This window comes from Epinephelus lanceolatus, chromosome 23 (genome assembly GCF_041903045.1).
Source record: "Epinephelus lanceolatus isolate andai-2023 chromosome 23, ASM4190304v1, whole genome shotgun sequence".
NCBI lineage: Eukaryota > Metazoa > Chordata > Actinopteri > Perciformes > Serranidae > Epinephelus > Epinephelus lanceolatus.
In genome coordinates, this window is record NC_135756.1 from 32486121 (window position 1) to 32510395 (window position 24275).

The window sequence follows — 24275 nt, forward strand, 5'->3', positions numbered from 1 at the left end:
GATAGCAGATGTGTGATTCTGGCAACAGTTAAATCAATAATAAATCCATCTGCTGATCATGAAATCTGTCTGCAATCTCATAACTGATTATGCTAATGCATGCCTGTAACCATGGTAATACATATGCACGTCAGTGAGGGTTTTTTCCCTGATTAAAAAGCTGTTAAAACTGCCATTATTATATTTGACTTCGTGTACTCTGTCTGTTAATTAAGTCCATTAAAAGTGTGTGTCAGTGATCCCACAGTACTAAGCCCTGAATCATTACTGTACAAGACGCCTTTTCACCCTGTCTTTATGTTAGTCATTATTCATAACATGATTAATTTGCCTTCTAATAATAGCCTACTAATAATTCTTACAATCAGTTTTTTCTTAATGAGCTCTTTGTGAAACCAAAAAACATAAAGATAAACTCTTTAGAAGCATTATGTGCTGCCGCAGAAACTGCATGAAGCTGATTTCTCCACGTGGGCCCTTGCAGTAAAGAATTAAGTAATGTTGTATCAACTCTGTGTTAAGACCTTATTTTGAAAAGCAGAGATTGTCGTGTATGTCCCTGCCTGAAAAAAAAAAAAAAGCCCTCCTATGAATGGTTAGAGGGAAATAAAAGCAAACACTGACGAAGAAATTACTGCAAAGTATTTAAGATCAAATCATGACTGAACAAATCCATTTTTCTTTATTAATGTCTTGAGTCTTGAGGCTACTTTGACAAAATGTTGGTCAAATTGTGTGCACAACCGAAACAGTGTGAGGAGTATATGGCTGTCAACTCTCAATTTTCCAATCCAATTTATGCAATTTCAAGACTGTGTAGGGACCCCGGCATGCAGAAGGGGAACCCTGATGAACTTTGGAGAATTATTTCAACAAGATAGCATGACATGGTTGGTTCTGATGGATGCATTAGGACCTCTAGTTCAGTATGATAAGCTTTAAAACTGAGCAGATACAGTCGGTTTTATTTTCTGCTTATGTCTTTATATATGTATTTCTCACCTTAAGCTCTGCCTGTCAAACCCGGTGTTTCTTCACATTTATCAGACATTTGGCTATTGTTTCTCTTCTACTTTAATTCTCTTGTCCTCTCTGTACCCTGACTTTTCTTTTAGGAGCTCCTAATTTTTGGTAAAGCATTCTGACTTAGCTAATCAGGCTAATCAGAGTTCACCTCACATGTTTACATTAACTGTGCTTGTATGTTCTGCGTGTATCTGACCATCTGACTGCACTATTTCACAATACCTGCGGGGGGTGGGAGTATCTGATGGCGCACTGAAATGTGTTTTAATGATAAACATACATTAATTTATCATGTAAATACACGTAACTTGTATTGCTAAGGATATAACTTGGTGAATACATTTTTGCACTTGATACAAGTTAAGGGTTAACCAGACCTTTTCGTTGGCCGCTGCTTGGCCTTGAGCCACTGTCAGTTGTACCCTTTGATTCCCCCGATGCTGCTGGTTAACACTGCTAGTCCAGACAAATTAAGCAGTAGTGAAGCCTGTGACGAGCTGCCAAGAAGTGTATGGAAAGCTGCAGCGGCTGCTCTGAGCTAAGGCCATTTGATTTTGCAGCAGAGTGTGGCCAAACTAAAAGTTGGGGATAGTTTAGGCAGCAAATGTGTCCAGAGAACACCTGCATTTAACCAGTAAACAGAGTCCTGGACCTTCATTTGGTTAATTTCCATTACACACTGCGATTTTTAAACTGGACCAAACCGCCTGGACAATGTCACGCAGTTACAACAATGCTCGTTTGGGGGCAGTATTCCCAAAACAACCACTGACCAGGAAGAAAAAAAGCATGAGGAAGAAGAAAACCCGGGTCATCAACTGGCCACAAGCAACTGCGATATATATCCCTCTGACCATTTATCAATAAGCACCTGCACCTCCTCACTACTCCACGTCTGCCCATGAGACATTTTCCAATTTTTTCTTTTTTTTTTTTCTTTTTTACCCCTGCTTCTCGCGGTTTGTGCTGTTGGCTTTGTTTTTTTGCTACCCAAAATGCACTGTACTCTACATCACTTCCTGTCTTTGGTTCACTTCCTCTCTTTGGTTTGCTGGATAGTCCGTTTGCATTTCCCACTGTAAGCAAACCGCACCAGGGTTCACATGCAAGTGAACCGAGACCCCTAGTTTTCAAGCTTGTTTGGTTCGCACCAGAGTTCAAATGAGTGTTCACACCACTCCAAGCAAACCGAACTATTCGTGGAAGCAGACCAGGGTTCGTTTAAAGTGGACCAAATAGCGCCAGTGTGAATTCGTCCATACTCTCTGTGTTCAAATGTTGCAGATAGTTGTGGTCACACACAGGCAGTTCTATTTACACTATAACTGACAGTCTGCTTCAGCTCTGGCAGTAAACAGGAGGGCTGCACATGGACGCATGTGTGCAGACCCTCATGGACATGGGTGGATGAGAAGATTTACGTCACACGCACAAAAGTGAACCTATGAGGGTACATGTATGCGAAAACTGTGATCTGGCCTTTAGCTGTTGGCAAAGACACTCTATAACAAAAGATAGCGTGTTACAAGCTGCACCAGTGGTATGAAATGATATATACTACTGGTCTCCTAAGTGGGTGTGGTCACCTTTCCTGCTTACCTCCCACCTCATTTGACAGTATTGTAAATTTTGTGTGGGTGGATGAAATCAGATTCAAAACAATACTACAAATAGTACAAATCTAATGTTTGCTCCTTGTTTTGCTGCTTGTTTTTATTAGCTAGCTTAATATCTGATATAGACCCAGTGCAATAAATCAGTCTTATAATGTTTTTTTTTCCTTTTGTTTCACATACAGTATAAATCTGTTTAAATTTCTGTTTATCTGGTTGGAAAGCGACTTTAGCAGTATTGCAATGAAACCAGACGGGCAGATCAGCACCACAGAGAGAAGAGATTCTGTGTTGCCAGATCTCATGAGAGTGGGTTGCTATGACAAAGATATGTCTCCAACAGATTTAATTTCCTCTTGATTTGTCCGTCTGAAAATTGCCATTTTAGAGTCAGAATGTTCTGGAGACATGTGGATTGTGAAAATTGGGCCAAATGCTTACTTCAGTGTCTATGGGGCAAAGGAAACGGTCATAAGCTGTACACACGTTCACTTTTACAATTGCAATGAATAGTGGCGAAACCCAGTGACACAGATTCAAGAAAGGAATCCAAAGTGGGCTGTCTCAGTTTATCAGAGGTTTCTGTCAATACACGATGTGAGTCATGCATGAGCGAAAAGGTCTGCCATCTTGTACAGCTACCTACAGTCACATCACTTGGACAAACCATGTGTCACGTGTCAACTAGGTATTAGATAGACCATATTATGAGACCAGATTACATCAGTTGTATGTCATTGTATTTTAATGTGTGTTCCTCTTTAGACACAGGCATATTTTTGAGGTGGCAAGGTCAATCACTCGCAAGGGTCCGTTCTCTGCTCCAACCACTCTCTCTACGGGGCCCCCCACTCCACGAGCCCTGGTGCAACTGCACTGCCTGCACTGTCTATATTTACGCCCCTGCTGCTTCCATATTGTTCTAATAATGTCACAGGCTCTAAGTGATATCACTAATTTTGACTTTCTGAAACAAAATGAGACATGAATGCAGCTCAATTATGAGAGTGAGAATTTGTATTATCATAACTACTGATTCTCTGTGGGGCTTCATTGTCACAAAGAAAATGTAAAAAAAAAAAAAAAAAAATATATATATATATATATATATATATATATATATATATATATATATATATATATATATCTTAAGATGTAAAAACTAATGAGGTTATATTATGCTTCCAGGATGGATAAGTGAGAGAAACGTCCCCTGCTCTACCGCTGTCAAAGCCCCGCCCACCGGACAGCCAGCAGATGACGCGAGGCGGCACCGGTGGCTCCGTCAGCCCATCAGCTCCCGTCTCTCACCCTGCTCTTCACTCCTCTGCTCTCCACAGTATGATATCTGAGGGACCATTCTGCACCGGATAGTTCTGTCTCCACAGCGAACATGAATGAGATCAAGATCGCTGTGCTGGGCAGTGAAGGGGTCGGAAAATCAGGTAAGAGAGCAGCTGTGGAGCAGGTCTCTGTATGTCTGATAAACAAGTTATCGCTTAAGATCGAGCTCACCTGTCTGTCTGTCTGTCTGTCTGTCTGCAGCTCTCATCGTCCGGTTCCTCACCAGGCGCTTTATCGGCGAGTACGCGTCCTCTTCAGGTAATAATCTATTCCATATTGTTTGCACTGTAATCATAAATATATACATCTGCCTCTCTATCTACAAATAGGTGCGCCAACTTTCACTGTTAAATCCTGCCTTGTGTTGATGATTCCTTTGACTGAAGTTCACCTTTATGTATCCTACAAATGATGTAACTCCTAAATCTGTAAACCTGCAAAATAGTTTACATCTGACTCATGGAATCTTTTCAGTGACGCATGCAGTGTGATGTTTACATTAAATGTTTTACTTTACATCTCCACTAGAATTTAAATGACGTTCAGTGAGGCAGCATGTGCACAGACACACAGTGTTTTTAATGTATCCCTGTCAACAGATGATGTAGCCTCTTTAAACATCACTTTTGTACTATACCACACCTTTATGTCATTTTACCTTTACATACATTCTAACTCATTGCCAGGCTCACCAACTGATCTGCAACTAAATGTCCCATAACGGCATTTGAGTATGTATTGTTCTGTATTTTTACATTTTAATTTTATTAAAGGGGACCTATGGTATTTTTTTATACCTTTGCATGATTTTGTGTTCCCATTCTTGTGACCATGATCTTAAGAATGCCTTGTGGAATATCTGGCTCAAATGTCCGCTTGGACTTATTGATGAACTTACTAGATTTTGGTGGTCAAAGGTCAAGGTTACCATGACCTTGCATCTGTCTCATTCTCATGAATATGATATCTCAAGAACACCTTGAGGGAATTCCTTCAAATTAGGCACAAACGTAGACTTTGAGTCAAGGATGAACTGATTAGAATGTGATAGTTTAAGGTCAAGATCACTGTGACCTTTGTTTGTCTCATTCTTGCGAATGTTATATCTCAAGAACACGTTACGGGAATTTCTTTAAATTTGGCACAAAAGTCCATTTGGATGCAACAATGAACTGATAAGAATGTTGTGGTCAGAGGTCAAAGGTCAAGGTCAGTATGACCTTACAAAATATGTTTTTGACCATAATTCAAGAATTCATATGCTAATGACAAAACTATGACAAAACAACTAAAATTATGAAGAGGTGACATTTTATATCCAAAAGGTCAAATGTCAACTTCACTGTGACATTATAAAGGTCTGCATAAAACACCTATTCAGTGTCATATCTCAGTAATAGAAGAGGAGACATTTGGTCAGATACTGAATTGGTGACACTCATCTCGGGTGCCCACCTTGAAATTGTGCTGATTGTATAGGTCAACATCACTGTGACCTCATCTGTCTCATTCTTGTGAATGTTATATCTCAAGGAAACCCTGAGGGAATTTCTTCAGATTTGGCTGAATATTTTGCCAGTTGCGTCAGTGTAAAAAAGTCTGCAAGACTGCAGAATGAGACTTCTCGTTAGAGAGACTTGGACACAAACTGAGCAGAACAAGTGAAGGGTACGATAAAACAAAGGGATTCTCTCCCTAATGTTGTAAGATGCTTAACATAACAATGTTAGCCTGTTAGTGGCAAAAACCTTTACTAGACATTAGAGTGGTGACTTTGCAGCCTGTTTTGCTGTTGCCGGCTACAGCGCTCTCTCTCATTACTGGACCAGTTTCAAAGATTGTTATTCCCACGAGGCAGAAAAACATGAGAAAATAATGGTCCATGTTGAAAAATACAGAAGTTCCCCTTTAAGTAGGGCTGGGTGTTGTGTTTCAAAACCCAGCCAAATGTGCCTGCAGCACCAAATGTCCAAATCTGTACTTAAATATCAAATTTTCATAGTACTGTTTTCTCATACCTTCTTAAACCTTATGTTTTTGCAGAATTTATTCCTTAAAGTAAGATATCAAAAGACAACTGAAACTTTGTTTTTTGTATTTTTGCACAGCCATTTTTAACTACCTTTTGATGATGACAAACTTACATGTTATTGTGATATTCTGCATCCATCCTTGTAACCCTGCATATGTTTATCATTATGTCTGTTTATATCCCTGTCCTGTATAAAGCCTAACATTCACGACTATGTCAGTTTTCAGTTGGCTGCCTTTCAGTTTCTGTACACTGTTTGTGTAGCTCCTTTGCACTCTATCCAAGTCCTCTTATCTCATCCTCTTGTATACTCTCTTAGTTCTTTCATATGTACTTTGCACGGTGAAGCCAGCTGCCAAGATTTAAACTACGGGTGGTGCAGCTTCTGTCACGTGAATGTAACTTAATATTAAGAGCATGGGTTAAATCTTTGATCCATTTAGTGTTGTTTTTGAAGCTCTCTTGAAGAGCCGTGCTGTAATGATAACACTCTGCAGCCTCCTTTGAAAGGCTGCCTGACCTGCGAGGAGAATGACTCACATTAGTCTCTGATAGTGACTCAATAGGCTATTGTTTCCCTGAGAATAATCTAGTTTCATCTGAGCTTGTTTTCTTCCTGCATTTTTAGGTGATGAAAAAAGATACTGTGCAAGGTATGAAAGGAAGAGGTGCACGCTTATGGAGAGAAATTAGTCTCAGTATTGTTTTTCTGTCTGCTTTTTTTTTTTTTTTTTTTTTTGATTATGGATATTTGAAATTCGAATATCCATATTTTTGGTGGTGGCGGTGGTGGAGATGGGAGGGAGCTGTACACAGAGCACCAACGCAAAAAAAATGATGAAGATTATGAGTCTCATCGTGATTGATTTATTCTTCTCTGTTTCCTCCACAGAGTGCATATACAGAAAGCGTCTGTCTGTGGACGGGAAGCAGATGAACCTTGAGCTCTATGACCCATGTTCTCAGGTCAGTTTACACAGACATGAAGCAAGAATAACAAGATGTTATCATGATAATTATGGCATCTTTTTGGAAAAAGCAAGTGGCACAGTGGAATACTCCTGGACAGCACACACCTGTGCCACTTATCATCAACTAATAAGCTGTAGTTGGTAACTTTTATACAAATACCTTTTCGTCATATTTACTCAAACTGTCACTTTATCCAGACACTTATTTTTATAGACGTTAAAAACTACGGCTTTAACTGAGATTTTGTATCTATTAGAAAGCCCAGTAACCACAGAGAGCATCACAAATAAACCCTGGTCACACAGTCGCCAAGCAGCAGTGTGGTCGAAGTGCTGCTCTTTTTTGCACAGTGAACACACCAATTCGTTAGATGACATAAAGAAGATATAACCTCAGCTGGATACATTATAAAGTCATTACTTTTTATAAAGTCATGTCACATGTCACACAAAAAAGGCAGTTTATACAAAGACTGACAAATATTTAGTTGTGTCATATTACATCATATCATATATGCCCCGTGTTTAAGAGTGATGACACCGGGGATGTGACTGGCCGAGAGTATATTTATTTATCACCACACCCTCCGATCTATAGTCAGTAGGCCCCCTTGAGGTCACTCATAGGCAAACCAGTCCAGGTCCCAACCAAGCCCACAGGAACAGCGCTAGGCTTTACATAGTGGCCAAAAGTAAAATTACAACGACCGGGTCTGTCACGTGATGCCATTGGGCCCAAAAAGACTTTCTCCCTTAGACTTACATTGAGAAAAAGACATCTGTAAATCAGTGGATACATTGTTTTGTGCGTCACAGTCTCCAAGAAAAGACTCGTTTCACTATTAGGATTTGATCCACACTTTATTTTGCAGTATAGAGAATTTCCGGCAGAGAGCTTTTATTTTGAAGTGCGGTTTCCTGCTGTAGAGTGAGTGACTAACAGACAGCTACTTAACATAGACAGCACACTAGCTCAACAACATGGCCAAATGCAAGACGCTGAATGTTTTAAAGTATGTGGACCTTGAGCTAATGACTAAGGAGAAATCTGGACCCTGTGGCTGGACCATTTGGGATCCACTGGTCTTTAGTCCACCCCACACAGCCCTTTTGCACTGCAGCACATGAACTAAAATAGCAGGTAGAAGTGCACACACACCTCCTGCTCTGTGCTTTTTGTTGTGCTTGTGTGATTAAATTGGGACCCAATGAGTTTAAAGCGAGGGCCCGTCAGTAAGATCCGTCTTAGTTCACAGAGCCAGTCGAGCATGCGGCTGTCCTCAGCTGAACCACTGCCTCCAGCATGAGTTTAGTCTCAGCTCCATTACTCTGAGTTAGAGCACAAGGACAGCAGGGCTATCCTGGGATCAGCTCACCAACACAAACCCTAACCCCGCTGTTAATGGTCACACGTGTTATGTATTCCAGCCTTTCATTCGCTTTGACTGCCTCATGAAGTTTGTGTATATTGTGTAGAATTGCACCCCCTATGCTGCTACTATAACATGTATGTCAGTATGAGCACATACTTTTTGTTTTATGTAATGTCATTAATTGTGTGTTTGTTAGGCCTGTGAGGGCAAGTCTACTGTAAACGACCAGATCCACTGGGCTGATGGTTTCGTTGTGGTCTATGATATCAGTGACCGCTCCTCCTTCCTCACTGCCAAAGCTATAATGCACCTAATCAGAGAGCTCCACCTGGGACCTGCCAAAAGGTATGGACACTGTGAAATAATAATGACCATTATGTGCATGTAAACAGAGCCAGTGATAGCCACTGTGTTAAGGCGGATTCATATTTGTGCATCAGCTCTATGCAGAGCCTACACCATATTCTACGCCTTTGTGAGCATTTATACTTGTGCGGTGGTGTGTCTGTGTCACTCTGCAGTTACACCTCCAAACCAGTAGTTGGTGGTGGGGTTTCTTTGAAGTGCTAAAGTTTAGATGATTGAAAACACAACCAAAACACACATTAAACATGGATTAATAGCAACAATTTCAAACACAAGTACACAAATCGGCTTTATTGCAATCACAGGATTCACAAACAAACACTTGACTATTGCTGGACACATTTTCCCCATAAATACAACATGCTTATATTATTAGTACAAGCCTATGGCATTTTACATTTTTACATTTTATAAATTAGCTTAGCAGCTAGCAGACATTTCCTCTACTCATATGAAGCCAGGGACAACAGCAACATTTAACAAAGGTAACATTACACAATTCAGCTCCATTGCAACTCACAAGGTTCACCATCAAAACAACTGTCCTATACTAAACATGTTCTCTAACAAATGCAACATGCTAATGTTATTAGCACAAGCCTATGTACATTGTGTAATTTAGCTAATGACTAGCAGAGAGTTCCTCTGCTCATTTGAAGCCAGGATAAATCCCGAAGTATAAATCCCTTAAGGATAAATTACACACAAGACTTAAAATGCTATTTTTGTGAAGGCTTTACTGTCTTCACAATTTCACAATTTCACAATTTCACAGTTTCTAATTTGTGAATTAAAAGTATGTTTTTAATTTGTTTCCACTGAGGGAAATGGTTTCAGCTTACAAAAATAACCAGGAGGTCTGCATTGCCATGATGTGTTTACATTTCTAGGGAGGTGCACGTCAGGCTACAGCGTCAATTTAACGCAGAAGTATGAGTTCTGCTTTAGAGTGATTGCACTGCTTTTTGACCTACAGGAGCGCGGACCCGCTCATATTCCTGGTGGGCAACAAACAGGACCTGTGCCACATGAGAGAAGTGCGGCGTGAAGAGGGTCAGTGTCTGGCTTCTGAGTTTCACTGCCAGTTCTACGAGCTGTCAGCTGCTGAGCACCACCAGGAGGTGGCGCTCATATTCTTCAAGATGATGCAAAGTGCCAGCTTGGGCAGCAAGGCCAAGGAGCGCAGGAGACGCCCCAGCGGCTCCAAGTCCATGGCCAAACTCATCAACAACGTCTTTGGCAAAAGGAGGAAATCAGTGTGAAGTGTCAAATACAAGGACAGCTGTCTGTCAAAGCTGGACAAATGGCATTGGACTGAACACACCTATTGGCTTGGCTTTGTGACTTTGATTGTGATTGGTGTTGCTGTTGATTAAACTGACGTCTGTATGTACAAAGAGGTATTAGTGTATATAATATTAGTACACAGCATGTACTGTCTGAGCCTACTTGCCCCTTATGTCCACTAATTTGTGTATTTACTCTTAAAGTCGAAATGGAATGAAAAATGCTTTTTTTAAAAACCATTTAAGATCATATCCCCAGTCATATTCTGCACCAATTCAACAATATACCATATGTACATATTCAAAAAATCTAGTTCTTTGTATTCTAAATCCAATCAGGTTTTCCTCCTGTAAAACAAAATGTGTGCTTATATAAGCCATTACCATCCGGTTCCAAGATAAAATATCATAACATCTATCATCAATCCAGGGTTACCAACTTTGGTCAGAGGGCCGGAATGAGATTTTACCTTGTGACATAATATCTGCTTGTGTGTGCGTGGTCATGAAAAGACGTGGAAGAAAGAAGAAATGAGTGTACGTTTACATATTCATATCTATAGGCCTAAACCCCACATACGTGCATAGATGCTCAATATTTGTTTTATGGCGCAGATCAAGGTCAGTTTCATCAATCTGATGGTAGTTTTGATCATCTGCTTAAAAAATCCAGTAATATATCCTGTTGTGAGAAAAAGAAAGATTTCAAGGGGGGTTCTCCCCCAAGAAAATGTTTAAAGTTCACACAGCGAAATCCTATTTTCATGCAGTTTCATACAGAAATAGATAAATTCAAGGACTTTCGATGACCTGTGTACATGTATGCATATTTTCAAAAACTTTCCAGGGCTTGAAATGATTTTTTCTAATTCACAAACTTTAAAGGATTTCAAGGACCCGTGGGAACCCTGTTGATTTATCATGTTTTATGTGGCCTTTTGAGACTCCATCATAAAATGTGCTAAATGTTTAGCATCTGTGAGCCCCAGGAGAAAAATGTAAGCCTTAGGCTTACAAATAAGTTTAAATAAGAAAACCCAATGTAAACTGCCATTTATTTATTCTGCTAAAATATGTAATTTATGGCCAGGAATGATCATGGCATACATGTGCAGTTAATTACCTGGAGTGTTCATTTGAAACAACCCAGTGTATGCACGGTATGCAATTCTATATAATAAGTTCATGCCATAACTCAGCATTAACCAGTTAATGTAAAATGATATGCTGTTCCCATGTTTGTCCATTAGATGGTTGTAGAAGGCAATGAGTGAACTTAAAGCACTACTCCGGCGTTATTCAATCCATCCATAGCTCTGTTGTCTTAGGTCACGGAATGCTGTCTATAGAAAAAAACAACAAAATTTGTAGGAGACGGGGAAGGACGATGAAGTTCAGGGTAGCCCCCACGGGACCTAAACTTGCTTTCTGAGAATATTATGCGGTCTGGTCAAGCCACACAATGGGCTGGACATTAAAAAAAAAAAAAAAAAAAGACTCGGCGACAGTGGAGTGAGATTTCTTAAATGGGCCTGAGAGCGTGACATTGATGGTGAAAGAGTGACAGTCACACCAGATGCGTGAGAGTTGGCAACCCTGTCAATCACTGCAACTTTTAGCCACACAGTGCTAAGATTACATTAGCTAGCTAGCGACGGCATGCTACGTTGGTGTGTCTTTGTTTCCCCAAAATACTGTGGCCCTCATGCTAGAATTTATTTACTAATGTTACTTGGAGCATATGATGGACTTTGTCTCTCTTTTTCTGATGAATACTCCTATCCAATGGCAAAATCAGTATTGGCAAATACATGATGTGAATGAAGGGGCAAACAGAACAGTTTTTTTCCAGTGGCAAAGCAAATTAGCATCTTCACACTGTGTGGAGTTCAACTTTTGTTAACTTTGAATGACAATCGACTTTATGTTGTAGAATTAAACGTGAAAGTCTCTTAAGCTAGTGTTTACCACAGACTTTATTTCAGGCATCTAACCTTAAACCCATTCATAAAACCCACTGACTTTAACATTAGGGAACAGAGAGTGCTAAAATGCTAATCCATTTCCAGGATTCAGGATATCCGCAGCACTCTATTTTATAATACTGATCTGATCCTGTCTGGCTGGCAGTGATTCAGGAGACAGGCACACAACGTCCAAAAATAGAAAATGTACCAATAAAATCATATTTCACAGTATTTATTAGCAAGTTAGTTAACTTTAGCTAGCAAGCTACCTTGCCATTTGCGTCACATGAGGCACCGCCCACATTCAGCATGAAGATCACCTTCATGTGTATCCAGGCTCTTATGTTGTGTTCACACCAAACGTGATGCAAATTTTTGAATGCTAGAAAATTTTCTTTTGACTCATGACTTCATACGCACGAATAACTCACGTCATGGGTGCGTGAAATCACGGAATCGATCAATGAGCTTCCACTGGTACGTCCTCGGCATCATACATCCCTGGAGGATATCAATGCTGATTAGCTATCACGGCATGAATTGGTCGTTGAAGTTCAGATTTTTCAACTTTTGCGAATAAGCATATGACGCAAAATTGCGCTACTCGCTTCATTTATGCCACTTAATTCAAGTCATTAATGTTGTTTCCATTGTGCTGCCCAGTGGAAATTCACATCTACTTACATCTTTACATTGACTTTATATGTAATTCACTCTCGCAAATTGTTTTATTTGCGGCCAGTATGAACAAAACATTACACTTTCAACGATCAAATCAAATTTCTCCCAGCATTACATCCCACCTGCCTATCCAACTTCACTTTGAAATACATCATGATACTGAGGCTAGATACTCTTGAAATGCCATTTCATCTGGACTTTAAAGATCATTGCAAACTCCTTTTGACAAGCTCTGGAGCATTTCAGCCAAAGCAACCAACTCCAGGAAATGTTTGAAAAGCTGGTGACATTCAATCCAGGACAAACAACTTTCATACTGTACTGTACCACCTCAAGTATTGAATCTGTCTTTTATGACTCAAGAGTGATCCGCATTTTAAATATATACTGCATTAGTGCATTATATAGTATCAGTGTTACACATAAGGGTGCAGTCAGTCAACTCTTCATTTTCCTGACAACAGATTCAGGAGCTTTAGTTGTGTTTGTCAGTTGAGAGCAGCAGACAGACAACAGATACCTCAGAATACCACATTCAGATGTATAGACTGAGATGTGATCAAGACATGACAGATGGCAACATGTAAAGGATTCAGCTCAGAAATTACAACTGATTGTTACTGTGTCACAGGAACAACACACCAACGCACACCTGATCACTTTGTTTGAAATGTTGTAAGGCTTGTTTGAAAGTGATAAATGCATATTTTAAAGAGAACTGTTTGTTTTCATTTCCTTACTTACTGATGATCTGTTCAAAAATTCTAAATGACATAAAAGGGCGCATGACGATAAGACAGGAAGTGACCTCCTCTCTTTAAGTATGGTTCAGGAAAACATATGACAAGTGTAGTTTAGGTATGTTCACCCTTCATAAACTTAAAACGACTTAATCAACAGAGATAACACTTGCAGCTCTTGCTCCTTGTGACTTTTTGCTGGCGGGCCACAACCTCAACTGGCTGAGCTGAACATTCCTCATCTTACTCTCCCCTCTATGGAAGAGGTCAACAGGTTTGAAAAAAAAACCAAACACAGACATTTCTTGAGAATATTCCTTATTGAGGTGACCTGGTAGTTGCCTTTCCTCAGCATTGCTGGCCTCCTGCAGAATGGACAGAACATTTTCAACAACGTGTATGAGCTACGCTCCAACCTGGGCAGCTGCAACAAGAATAGAGCCTATTTAGTACAGGCTCTACCAACTGAACCACTCGGGTGTTTTTAAGTATCTTCAGTTCTGCCTGTAACTTCTGCAGTTTGTACAGAAACTGGAGCCCTTTGCTTCTCTTCGCCCCCCTGCTGCAGGTACAGTGGCATGCAAAACTTTGGGCTCCCCTGGTCAAAACTTGGGTAACTGTGAGTAGTTAAGTAAGTAGAAGATGAACTGATCTCCAAAAGCATGCAGTTAAAGATGACGCATTTCTTCAACATTTCAAGCAAGATCACCATTTAATTTCAATCTTTTACATTATCAGTACTTAGTAGCGTCCCCTTTGGCAAGTATCACAGCTTCTAAACGCTTTTTGTATCCAGCTAAGAGTCTTTCAGTTCTTGTTTGGGGGATTTTCACCCATTCTTCCTGCAAAAGGCTTCTAGTTCTGTGAGATTCTTGGGTCGTCTTGCATGCACTGCTCTTTTGAGGTCTATCCACAGATTTCTGATGATGTTTAGGTCAGGGGACTGTGAGGGCCATGGCCAAACCTTTAGCTTGCTCATCTTGAGGTAGTCCATTGTGGATTTCAAGGTGTGTTTAGGATCATTGTCCTGTTGTAGAAGCTATCCTCTCTTCTTTCTAGCAATCCTACAAGCAGCTTTCTCATAAAGTGCTCTTGGTCTTCCAGACTTCAACTTGACCTCCACAGTTAACCACCATTTCGTAATTACAGTATGAACTGAGGAAACAGCGACCTGGAAACGCTTTGCTATCTTCTTATAGTCTTCTCCTGCTTTGTGGGCATCAATTATTTTAGTTTTCAGAGTGCTAGGCAGCTGTTTAGAGGAGCCCATGGCTGCTGATTGTTGGGACAAGGTTTCAGGAGTCAGAATATTTATAAAGCTTTGAAATTTGCATCACCTGGCCTTTCCTAACAATGACTGTGAACAAGCCATAGTCCTAACAAGCTAATTAAGGTCTGAGACCCTGGTAAAAGTTGTCTGAGAGCTCAAATGTCTTGGTCAGTCCAAACTTTTGCATGGTGCCCCTTTCATTTTTTCACTCTATTGTACAAAACAAAAATAATACACTAATCTTGCTTGAAATGTTGAAAAGCATGTTTCATCTTCATGCCCTTTGGAGATCAGTTCATCTTGTACTTACTTACCTATTCGCAGTAAACAAAATTTGGTGCCCAAACTGTTGCAACTGTACATGCTGTCTTACATTCATTAACCCTCTTTAGAATGAACTTTTATTTTTAATGAAAATATTGTTGTAATGTTTGTGTCTGAATAAGCACAGTGTGACCTGGGCAAAACTAGTGTTCCAACAGCAACTGTCTCTGCTGTCCAGTAGGAATATTGTATAGTACATGGTCTCAGTACACTCCACTTGTTACAGGTGAGTTGTCTTTGCCTCCATCTTGTGATAATAAAGCAGTACTGCAGTGACTGAGCTGCTGAGTTGTACAGAAATTTAGACTGCAGATAATGTGATCACCCACCATCTATCTCTAGTAACCTAATCACCCTCTCTGCTCTGCAGTCTACATACAGAAGTGATGACAATGTAAAATGTCTTTGTCGGCATTACACCGGCCTGCTACTGGAGGACTACTGATCCAGATACAATTTAACATCAGACATCTTTAGATTTGTGAACCCTGCTCGTTTAACCCCAGATTTTTCTATCCAAATCATCTGTCACTGATAACCCTTTGACATAATCAATCATATGTCATATGTAAGTAGGCCAAACTGGTTTTATTTTCTTTACCCACTCAGGGACATGTCTGTCTCTTCATTTTTATTTTGCTGATACGTTAACTGCATCTAAAATGACTTATATATAATGAATGGTTTAATATATTTATCTATTTTCCATTTTGGTTCTTTTATCATGTTTTGGTTTTGTAGCACCTTTTTTATAAAAACTGTGTCCTCCTGCCACAGCTCAGCACAGAAACAGTGCCCAGGAAAAAGCAAAGGGGGAATCTGATACTAAAACTAACTTTGGAAGAAAATTACTTGATTTGACAGAGACTGCTGAAGCCTCAGAGTGACTTCAGATAATCTTTGAAATATATCATGGCAAAGAAAGAACTGTGGAGTTTGATAGATGACAGATAGCTGCATATGAATGCAGAGTCTGTAGGCAACGGTTCAAGCTGAAGTGATAACCACTTCTATGTCCCCACTGCATGCTTGGTGCATCCAAGAGCTGACACATACGCATAGACTTCTTTAAGAGTTTTATTGGGAAATTTAAATGATTTCCATCTCCATTCATGATTTATAACCAGTGTAACAGCTTCAGGTAGCAAAAAGGGTTTAAAAATAGAATAAAATGATTTGTAAGATACATACAAAGCTTAAAAATGCACAAACAGTGCTAATAAAATATATGTAGTATTTTGCAGGTGAGAAGCAAATATTTGTTGATTAGTAAATAAAGAATATGTTTACAGGATACAATGTAGGAGAAAAGACATGATGTAATGCATATAGCATATAGAACTTTACATCTGTTAACCAGGTTTTCTTGCCTGGATACAGATACTTCACAGAAATCAGTCATTGTACTGCAGAATATGGTGCCGCTCATTAAATGCACACATCCCATTAATAATAATAATAATAATAATAATTCCCCACAGTGTCTCCCATGTAAAAGCTATGAATAACTAATCTATATATGCCAAACAAACACTAAACATTCTAAAAATTCCAAGAATTATACATTTGAACAGATGATCATGTTTCTGTGAGGCAATAAGGCTGTGTGAAGGAGCTAGTTAGAGCAGACACCACAAGGAAACTCACCCTGGACTCTATTTTCCCATGTTTTTGTGTCTGAGAGACTATTCGAGATTGCAGGTTTTTGAAACTGGCCCGGTATTGAGAGAGACCGCAGCAGCCACAGCAGCAACACAGGCTGCAATGTAATCTCTACAGGGAATTCTGCACCATCAGCTTACGTCCACTAAAAGTGCTTGTTTTTGTCACTGACAGGTTCAGATTGTTTCCTGTTGGGGGTCGCTGGGGGCTGAAGCCTATCCCAGCTGACATTGGGTGAGAGGCAGGGTACACCCTGGACAGGTCGCCAGACTATCACAGGGCTGACACATAGAGACACACTCACATTCACACCTATGTACAACTAAGAGTCACCAATTAACCTGCATGTCTTTGAGCTGTGGAAGGAAGCCTGAGCACCCGGGGTAAACCCATGCTAACACAGGGAGAACATGCAAACTCCGCACAGAAGGGCTCCCCTAACCTGGACTCGAAGCAGAAACCCTCTTGCTGTGAGGCGACAATGCTAACCACTGCACTACCGTGCCGCCATACCACCACTGTTTTTCCTGCAATAAGTCACCTCTCGTTAGATTTCAGACTTCTCTTTGTGATCGTGACTTGGTCACAATAACAGATCAGCGAAAGGTATGAAGCAATGTTCAATTTCTCTGCAGAGATCCTTTCTGTAATGTTGTCAGTCACTCATAATAACAGTTTGATCCAGTCAGTGGGGAGAACAAACACTTTTAGTGGACAGTAAACTTAAATTAGCTTGTTTTGCTGCTGTTGCTGCTACAGCGCTCTCTCTTCATACTTGAGAATGTCAAAAACTCCATTAGTCACTTAGATACAAAAACCTGGAGAAATATCCCCAAAGTTTCCCTATAATGTGACGTGGTTGAGTCAGCAGCACTGACATGCTCATGTCATGGAAACACAATAGCATAGAAACAGTGGGATAAACTCAGATGAAGACTGGCAGTGTTATAAAGAGGAGTGTACACTGAATGAGCAGTTATCCAACAGTGTGCTGAAATTGGACCAGTAGTGTGATTATTAATCAATTAGGGATCAGTTGGCTTAAATGTTGGACTCTGGCTGGCATGAAACATCCAAATAAAGTTGGACAAATACATTCCCAGTCATATCAATGAAACATTATAATGACCAATATTAAATAAAAAAGAGGGCATCATGAAATACATAATCATATACATATGAAATAAACAGATTAATACCACTAAACTTATTGTGAAATATTATTTCATTATTCTGATTTTTTTATATCTAACTTTGAAAATTGTCATTTGAAAAAAGAAGATAAAATTAACTCCAAAAAGACTAAAATTAAAAGAGAAATAACATTTCATAATAATAATTTGAGTTTTAATCATTGTTTATTCAGAATAAATGTTTTCTCCAGATACTCTATAATTGGCTCTATTCATTCACAAGATGACTAATTTCACTAAGTTTAATACTATATAGTTTCATCATTTTTATTGAATGTATTTAATACTGGCCATGTTGTAGCTTCATACATGTTTACCACTTAGATGTTGCAATAATTATTTCCAAGACTGACCCTGGTCATTGTGGTAAATACAATATGACATGAATGTAGCATGACTGCTGTAAATAAAGTTTTGTTTTGCCTCCGTCAGTGAGACAAGCTGATTTGACAGAATCAGACGTGTGACTGTTTCTGTTATGTGACTGGATTTTTAGAGAGTGAAAGGCTTTACAGCTGTGAGGCCTAAATTGTCGCTGGCCCGTTTTTTTTTACACCGACTTTTTAAAAATAGGACCTCGTCCAAGCCCCATGGTCCACCTGGAATAAACTGAATATTATGCTGTTGTATGTAGAGTTTATTATGGAGCCTGTCCAAATAGATTGTATTTATAAGCTCTCCCTTCTTTAGAGTCTGCCTGTAAATGCAGCCTGACTAAAAAGAATGGTGGAGAGGTGCATTCAGGTACCGACCGGGAAAAGGACTCCCAGAAGTGTACTCATAAACATTGCTGAATTGGTGTTAGAACATTTGAAGTGGAGACAGGCAGCAGCAGCAGCATACAACTCACAGTGAAACATTCATTCATCAGATATTTGGTCTTTAAAGCAGCACATCATGATAGATTATATTGCACTGGAAAAGCAGAAGACTCCCATAGTAATGTGTGTTAAACATGTGTCACCTTTGGGTAAACTGAATGGAACACAAAAGTCAGTCTGAAGTGAAACTCTCAGAAAGACTGTGCAGGATCCATCATCACCATCAGACTGAACTCCATTCAGACGGTCTGAAGAAGAAGAAGAAGAAGAAGTCCATCAGAGGATCACACAGCTGGAAGTGGACGTCTCTGCACTGCTGGACACACACACACACACACACACACACACACAAAAAGATTTAAAATCACACTGAATCAGAAATAATCCACATTACTGTAAGACAGTCAACAGCTACCGCTCTGGAATCTGTCTAATCTCTGAATATCTGCTGCTGTCAGAACATCTCATATAAATACTGTCAATATGCCGTCATCGCAGTCAGTGTCTCCTGGTTAGAATTGTCACTGGTTATGGTTTGGGAGGTTGTAACTCTGATTTAAACCAGTAAAAACCATGAATAAAGCTATTTCATGTTAAAAAACAGTGTTTCTCTGATGCTGTTTGGCTTCCCATGGAGGGGCTGCTAGTCCAGCTCCCACTGATGTATGCTCACTGTTTTTTCTGATAACATAAGATCCTGGGGCCGGTTGCATAAAGCAATTTAAGTTAAGATTTTCTTTTAAATCAAAACAAAACAAAACAAAAAAATCTGTTGTACATAGCATCCTTAAGTCTTCTCATTAAGGTTTCCTCAAGTTTTTCTCCTTATCTTGGTCTTACACTAAATGCAACATGGCTGAGTTTATGGCAATAAATGAGGAAAATGAAGGCATCCTGAGAAGAGTATTCCGTGACCGGGAGAACCCAATGGACACCCTTAAAGATGAGCACTTGATTTTGTACTAAAAATTTGACCGGAGGTCAGTTTATGATTTGTGTCAATGTCTAAAGTTGGATCACTCAATTTCCCGAAGCTGCAGACCATTTGTTTGCTTGCACTTGCGCTTACCTGTTATTGCTATCTCATTCTTTTCTTGGTGTCACTAGGTCACTACGGTGTTCAGCAGATGAAAGCATTTGAAACTCGGTGAATGACGCAGTACACCGATGTTTTATGTACATGAAATGCCTCGCCAAAGCATAGTTAAAAAAAAAAAAAAAAAAAAAGATCTATCAAGTGTATCATAAAAACATGGCTCAGTACTGGATAAAAAGCCAATTTATGAGTGCATCTCGCAGACAAAACAAACCTGACGCACGCGTGGACATGACATGGACCGTGTCCTTGATTAAAATGACAGATTTCTCTGGCTTTGAACATTATTGGAAATACTGGGGATAATGTAAGTGCATGAGTCAACAAAACATATAAATTTGGTCTAGTTGTTTTAAGACATTTAAATGTGGGAAAATTACATATTTTATTGTTAAAGATCACAAATACTCTGCTTTTAATTACAGTTTGTGTCAGATATGGTTTTCCCTAAAAAAGCTCAAAATGAAACTACTCCTCAATCACTCGTTAAAAAATGGATTAATATGTAAATATATTTCATCTTAAAAGACATCTCCTACTTCTCCACCCAGTATAGCTGCAAGTTTCAGGTTTACACACTACATTTATGTTAGTCGAAAACTGGGCCAAGATTGGCTCCAATCTAGTTGTGATGTAACAAAATCATCTCAGACATTTTTGAATGGAATGGGACTTTAAGCTTTCTGGCAGAGCAGGAACCTAAGACCATTAAATCAACTCACATGATCCCACCTTTGCTCTGGAGCATCAGTCTGCTTCATCCTCTTGGGGGCGCTGCTCTCCCACTCAACTGGAGGCATCTGAGCGTGCTCACTGCTCTCAGCATTCACCTGATGACAAGAGCAGAGGCACTTTTCACTCTGATGGCAGATTAGATGGAACCTGGCTCTATGATGAGGATTAAAGCCTCTGAAAACCTGGTTTCAAATTTGAAAATAAAATATCTCTGACTTAATTATAGACAATCAGAATTAAAGTTTGGAAATGAATGTGCTTAGATATTCATTCGGAGTTTAAAACTAATCTGCTGCATCTTGACAGTGGTCCGGCACCACAGGTGAAACAAGCAGCTGCGATCACATTTGATTCTAATGTTGCTAAATCCTAATTGGTGTATGGTGACATCAGCTTTTGCCAACTGAGCCCTGCTCACTACAGACCAGAGGAAAGAGCTCTGACACAAGACAAAATACTCTCCAATAAAATAACTAGACTCATAACTTCAACAGAGACGTTTGTGTTGATGTAGGACTCCATCAGAATAAGAAGCTAACTGAGAAAAGTTGGTTTTAAATCTTAGGACTTGCACAATGGGCTTTTGTCATTATTCAGACCAGCAAAACCTCATCATCACCTTATAAAGTTGTTATGGTGAACCTATAACCTTATGTTATAAGCAGCAACGTGTTAGCACATCCAGCACACACAGAGCAACATTATCATAGCAAGTTACTCACACAAATACAACAGCTGGAGTTATTTTTTGAAGCATTTTGCAACTACTGAAAATTCACCCTCAACAGCTGTGCTAACTAGGGATGCACGATAATATCGGCATGTCATGGGTATCGGCAAGTATTGGCTTTAAAATGAACGATTACAATCGATTAACATGTTTTTTCTTACTCTTCACAATGAATGAATATTACATACATTGAAAAGTACTGTATTTCATGTCTCCATCTGCTGGTGGGCTGTCATGTTAAGAGTATACGATGTTAATTCCACTACAGATGAGACTTACTGAAAGTGAGAACCAAAACAATGAGCTAAACAAGGCTAAAACATTGTGTAGAGCTGAGAGGAACTTTGGTGTTGGTGATTATTCTCTGTGGGTTCATCACTATGAGCGAGTCCTTTCACATTACACATAGTTATGTCATCCATTGCTAATACAAAAAGTTTGATTCGTGCAGCTTTAACTGTTGTAGGAACAACCGTCAAGTTCAGTTCAGTCTTCATCAGGGTTCAACATTATGGACTAATATTTGTACCAGCAGAAATTATTCTATAGTTACATTTTATGAATTTGTAAGGTATTCAATTTGATTAATAATTAAGTAATATTAAAAAAACCAACAAACAACATTTTAAATTCAGTACTTCATATTCATCTTTCTGAGATATGACATCAAGGAACTTGTGTGATTTATGACTGTTTTCAGACATACAACGTCAACTCAGAAAGTTTAAACTGAGGTCTATGCATGTTTGTCACTGTGTGCGTGTAACTCACCATGTTTCTCTTCCTGCTGGGGTTACCACTACTGCTGCTGCTGCTGCTGCTGCTTGGCATGTTGTGGCTGTCGGCTGCTGATCGGAGGGGTCTCCGGCACAACTCATCTCTTTGATGGATGACTGTCTGCTTAGACTGCAGCTTCCTGTAAACACAACACACACTCAGTTATCAGTCTATCCAGTTCACAAAGACATACACACTGACAAAAATAAAAAGCCTTCTTAAATATGAATCTCAAGGGAATCACACCTTTATAGGTGTACAGTTAATATAAAGTTGTTGGTGCTCTCTGATGGAAAGATTGTGTAATGTACACACACTGTTTCTAAATGACCTCAAACATACACATTCTTTGGCATTTCTCTACTGATACAGTAGTTGTTACTACTACTACTACTCCTCTACCAACAGTTATCTGACAGCCAGCAAAAAATGTTGCACATTTCTGATCCGTTGTTAGCTTGTTTGCTGTATAACAGGAATGCCACTGTCACACTTGACGTCCCACTGAGCCGCGTTCAACTTTAAATCTTTATATGGAATGGTAAAAAATAAAATAAAATAAATACAAAAATAGAATATTCACATTAACCAACTGAATATGATTCCCGTGACATACAGTAAGTCTGAGTTGGGTACAGCCCTAAGGTTTTGAAATTTCATGTTTGTTTGTTTGTACCACCAATCTACACCCACCAACTGCATCACCGCACAGAGGGAAGTTTGCATTTACTCATGGATGACGACTAATAATGGCGTCCTCCTTGGCTGACCTGTAATGTTAGCTAGCTCAGTGGTGCTAGGTGAGCTGATAAGATTGGTGGGTGTAGAAAGGAAACAGTTCCCTACATGAAACTGCTCACAACAAGTGTGTGGATTATCTACCAGGTCATGATTTCTGGAAAGAGGCATTGCTGTTGAGTTTTTCAAATGTATTTTTTTTGGCACTTTGAGCACCACAAACTGAGTGCCATCTAGTTCCATTAGAGAGAAGGCAGGCCGATATCTCCAACACTTGACAACTCACACCAAAACAATCCAAACCAAGGGTCTTTAACATTTCCAGGCCAAAGACCCTTTAGCTGAAAGAGACACAGAGACACAAAAACACAGACCAACTTCTCTGCTAAGTAGGTGATCCCCGCTCTGTCTCTCTTTCACACTTGGAATTATAATACAGCTAACTGGCCAATGTGTTTTGATAGTATGTAACTGTTAGCTAATTAGTTCACCACGCTGTTATGGCTAGGGGGCCACACAGTGATTTTAGCGTTAGCTAGCTAACATGTTTGCACAAGAATTTATGGGTAACAGTCTAGTCTAGTTAGTCTATCATCAATGTGCTGTAAATTATTTAATTTACTTAAATTCGTTTTTTCATTAATAGGCTGATTTATTTTTGCTAACAATATGTTTGATTCAAGTTAATGTGTATTTTAGTACATTGTTTAATTAAAGAAAAAACAACTAACAAAACTTAAATTAAATCATAAAGTGAATTACCAAACAATAATTTTGTTCTTATGCTGCAGTAAGGCAGGACTTATACTTGTGCATCAGTGTTTACTTGTGCAGACGTGTGTCTGTGTTACACTGCTGTAGCGATCAGCGGTGGGATTTCTGTGAAGAGCTGTAAAGTTGAGTTGATTTAAAACACACATTAAACATGGCTTCACAGTGAGAATTTCATTATAATTTGCAGGATTCATAGACAAAGCACTTGTTTTTGACACATTTACCCCACAAATACAACATTGTAATGTTATTAGCACAAGCCTATGGCATTTTACACTGTATAAATTAGCCTAGTGACTAGTGGAGATTTCCTCTACTCATATGAAGCCAGGATAAATCACACACAAGATATAAAATGCTATTTTGTGGAACCTTTATTGTCTTCACAATATATTCTTTCTTCTCTGTAAATTGAAAGTAAATAAAAACTTTGTTTCTACTGAGGGAAATGGTTTCAGCTTACAAAAAATAGACAGGGGGTCTGTGTCGTCGCAATGTGTAGTTACATTTCTGTGGAGGTGCACATCAGGCTATGGCATAGGTTACGACGTAGGCTCTACGTCGACGGAAAGCCACAGAAGTATAAATCCCCTAGGGGTTGCAGACTCCCCATTGAGAACCCAGGATCAAGACTAATAACCAGCACTACAGGTAAGAGGAAAAATATGTATTTTTGATTTTCAGGTGAACTATCCCTTTAAAGTAGAGTGTGTTTGGTAACATTAATGGCTGACCTAAATTCTACTCCACAAATTT

General features: G+C 39.4%; 2 protein-coding genes across 3 annotated transcripts in view; one reads left to right on the top strand and one right to left on the bottom strand.

The window, feature by feature from the left end:
* The first annotated feature begins 3906 nt into the window (after positions 1-3906).
* On the top strand, positions 3907-10221 carry rergla (RERG/RAS-like a). The gene is made up of 5 exons (XM_033614494.2): positions 3907-4084; positions 4185-4241; positions 6908-6981; positions 8556-8704; positions 9702-10221. The coding sequence occupies exons 1-5, from the start codon at positions 4033-4035 to the stop codon at positions 9985-9987; spliced, it is 618 nt and encodes a 205-aa protein (XP_033470385.2). The 5' UTR covers positions 3907-4032; the 3' UTR covers positions 9988-10221.
* Positions 10222-16056: 5835 nt separating this feature from the next.
* The window catches only part of arhgef39 (Rho guanine nucleotide exchange factor (GEF) 39), a 94421-nt gene continuing 86202 nt past the window's right edge, over positions 16057-24275 (bottom strand). The window contains exons 10-12 of one of the 2 annotated variants that reach the window (XM_033614376.2): positions 22002-22146; positions 20498-20595; positions 16057-18982 (exon numbers count right to left, since the gene is read on the bottom strand). In XM_033614376.2, coding sequence (XP_033470267.1) covers positions 18946-18982; positions 20498-20595; positions 22002-22146 — 280 coding nt within the window. In that variant the 3' untranslated portion in view covers positions 16057-18945. Of the gene's footprint in view, positions 18986-20497; positions 20596-22001; positions 22147-24275 lie in introns of both variants that reach the window. The other variant, XM_033614374.2, reaches the window with a different exon arrangement.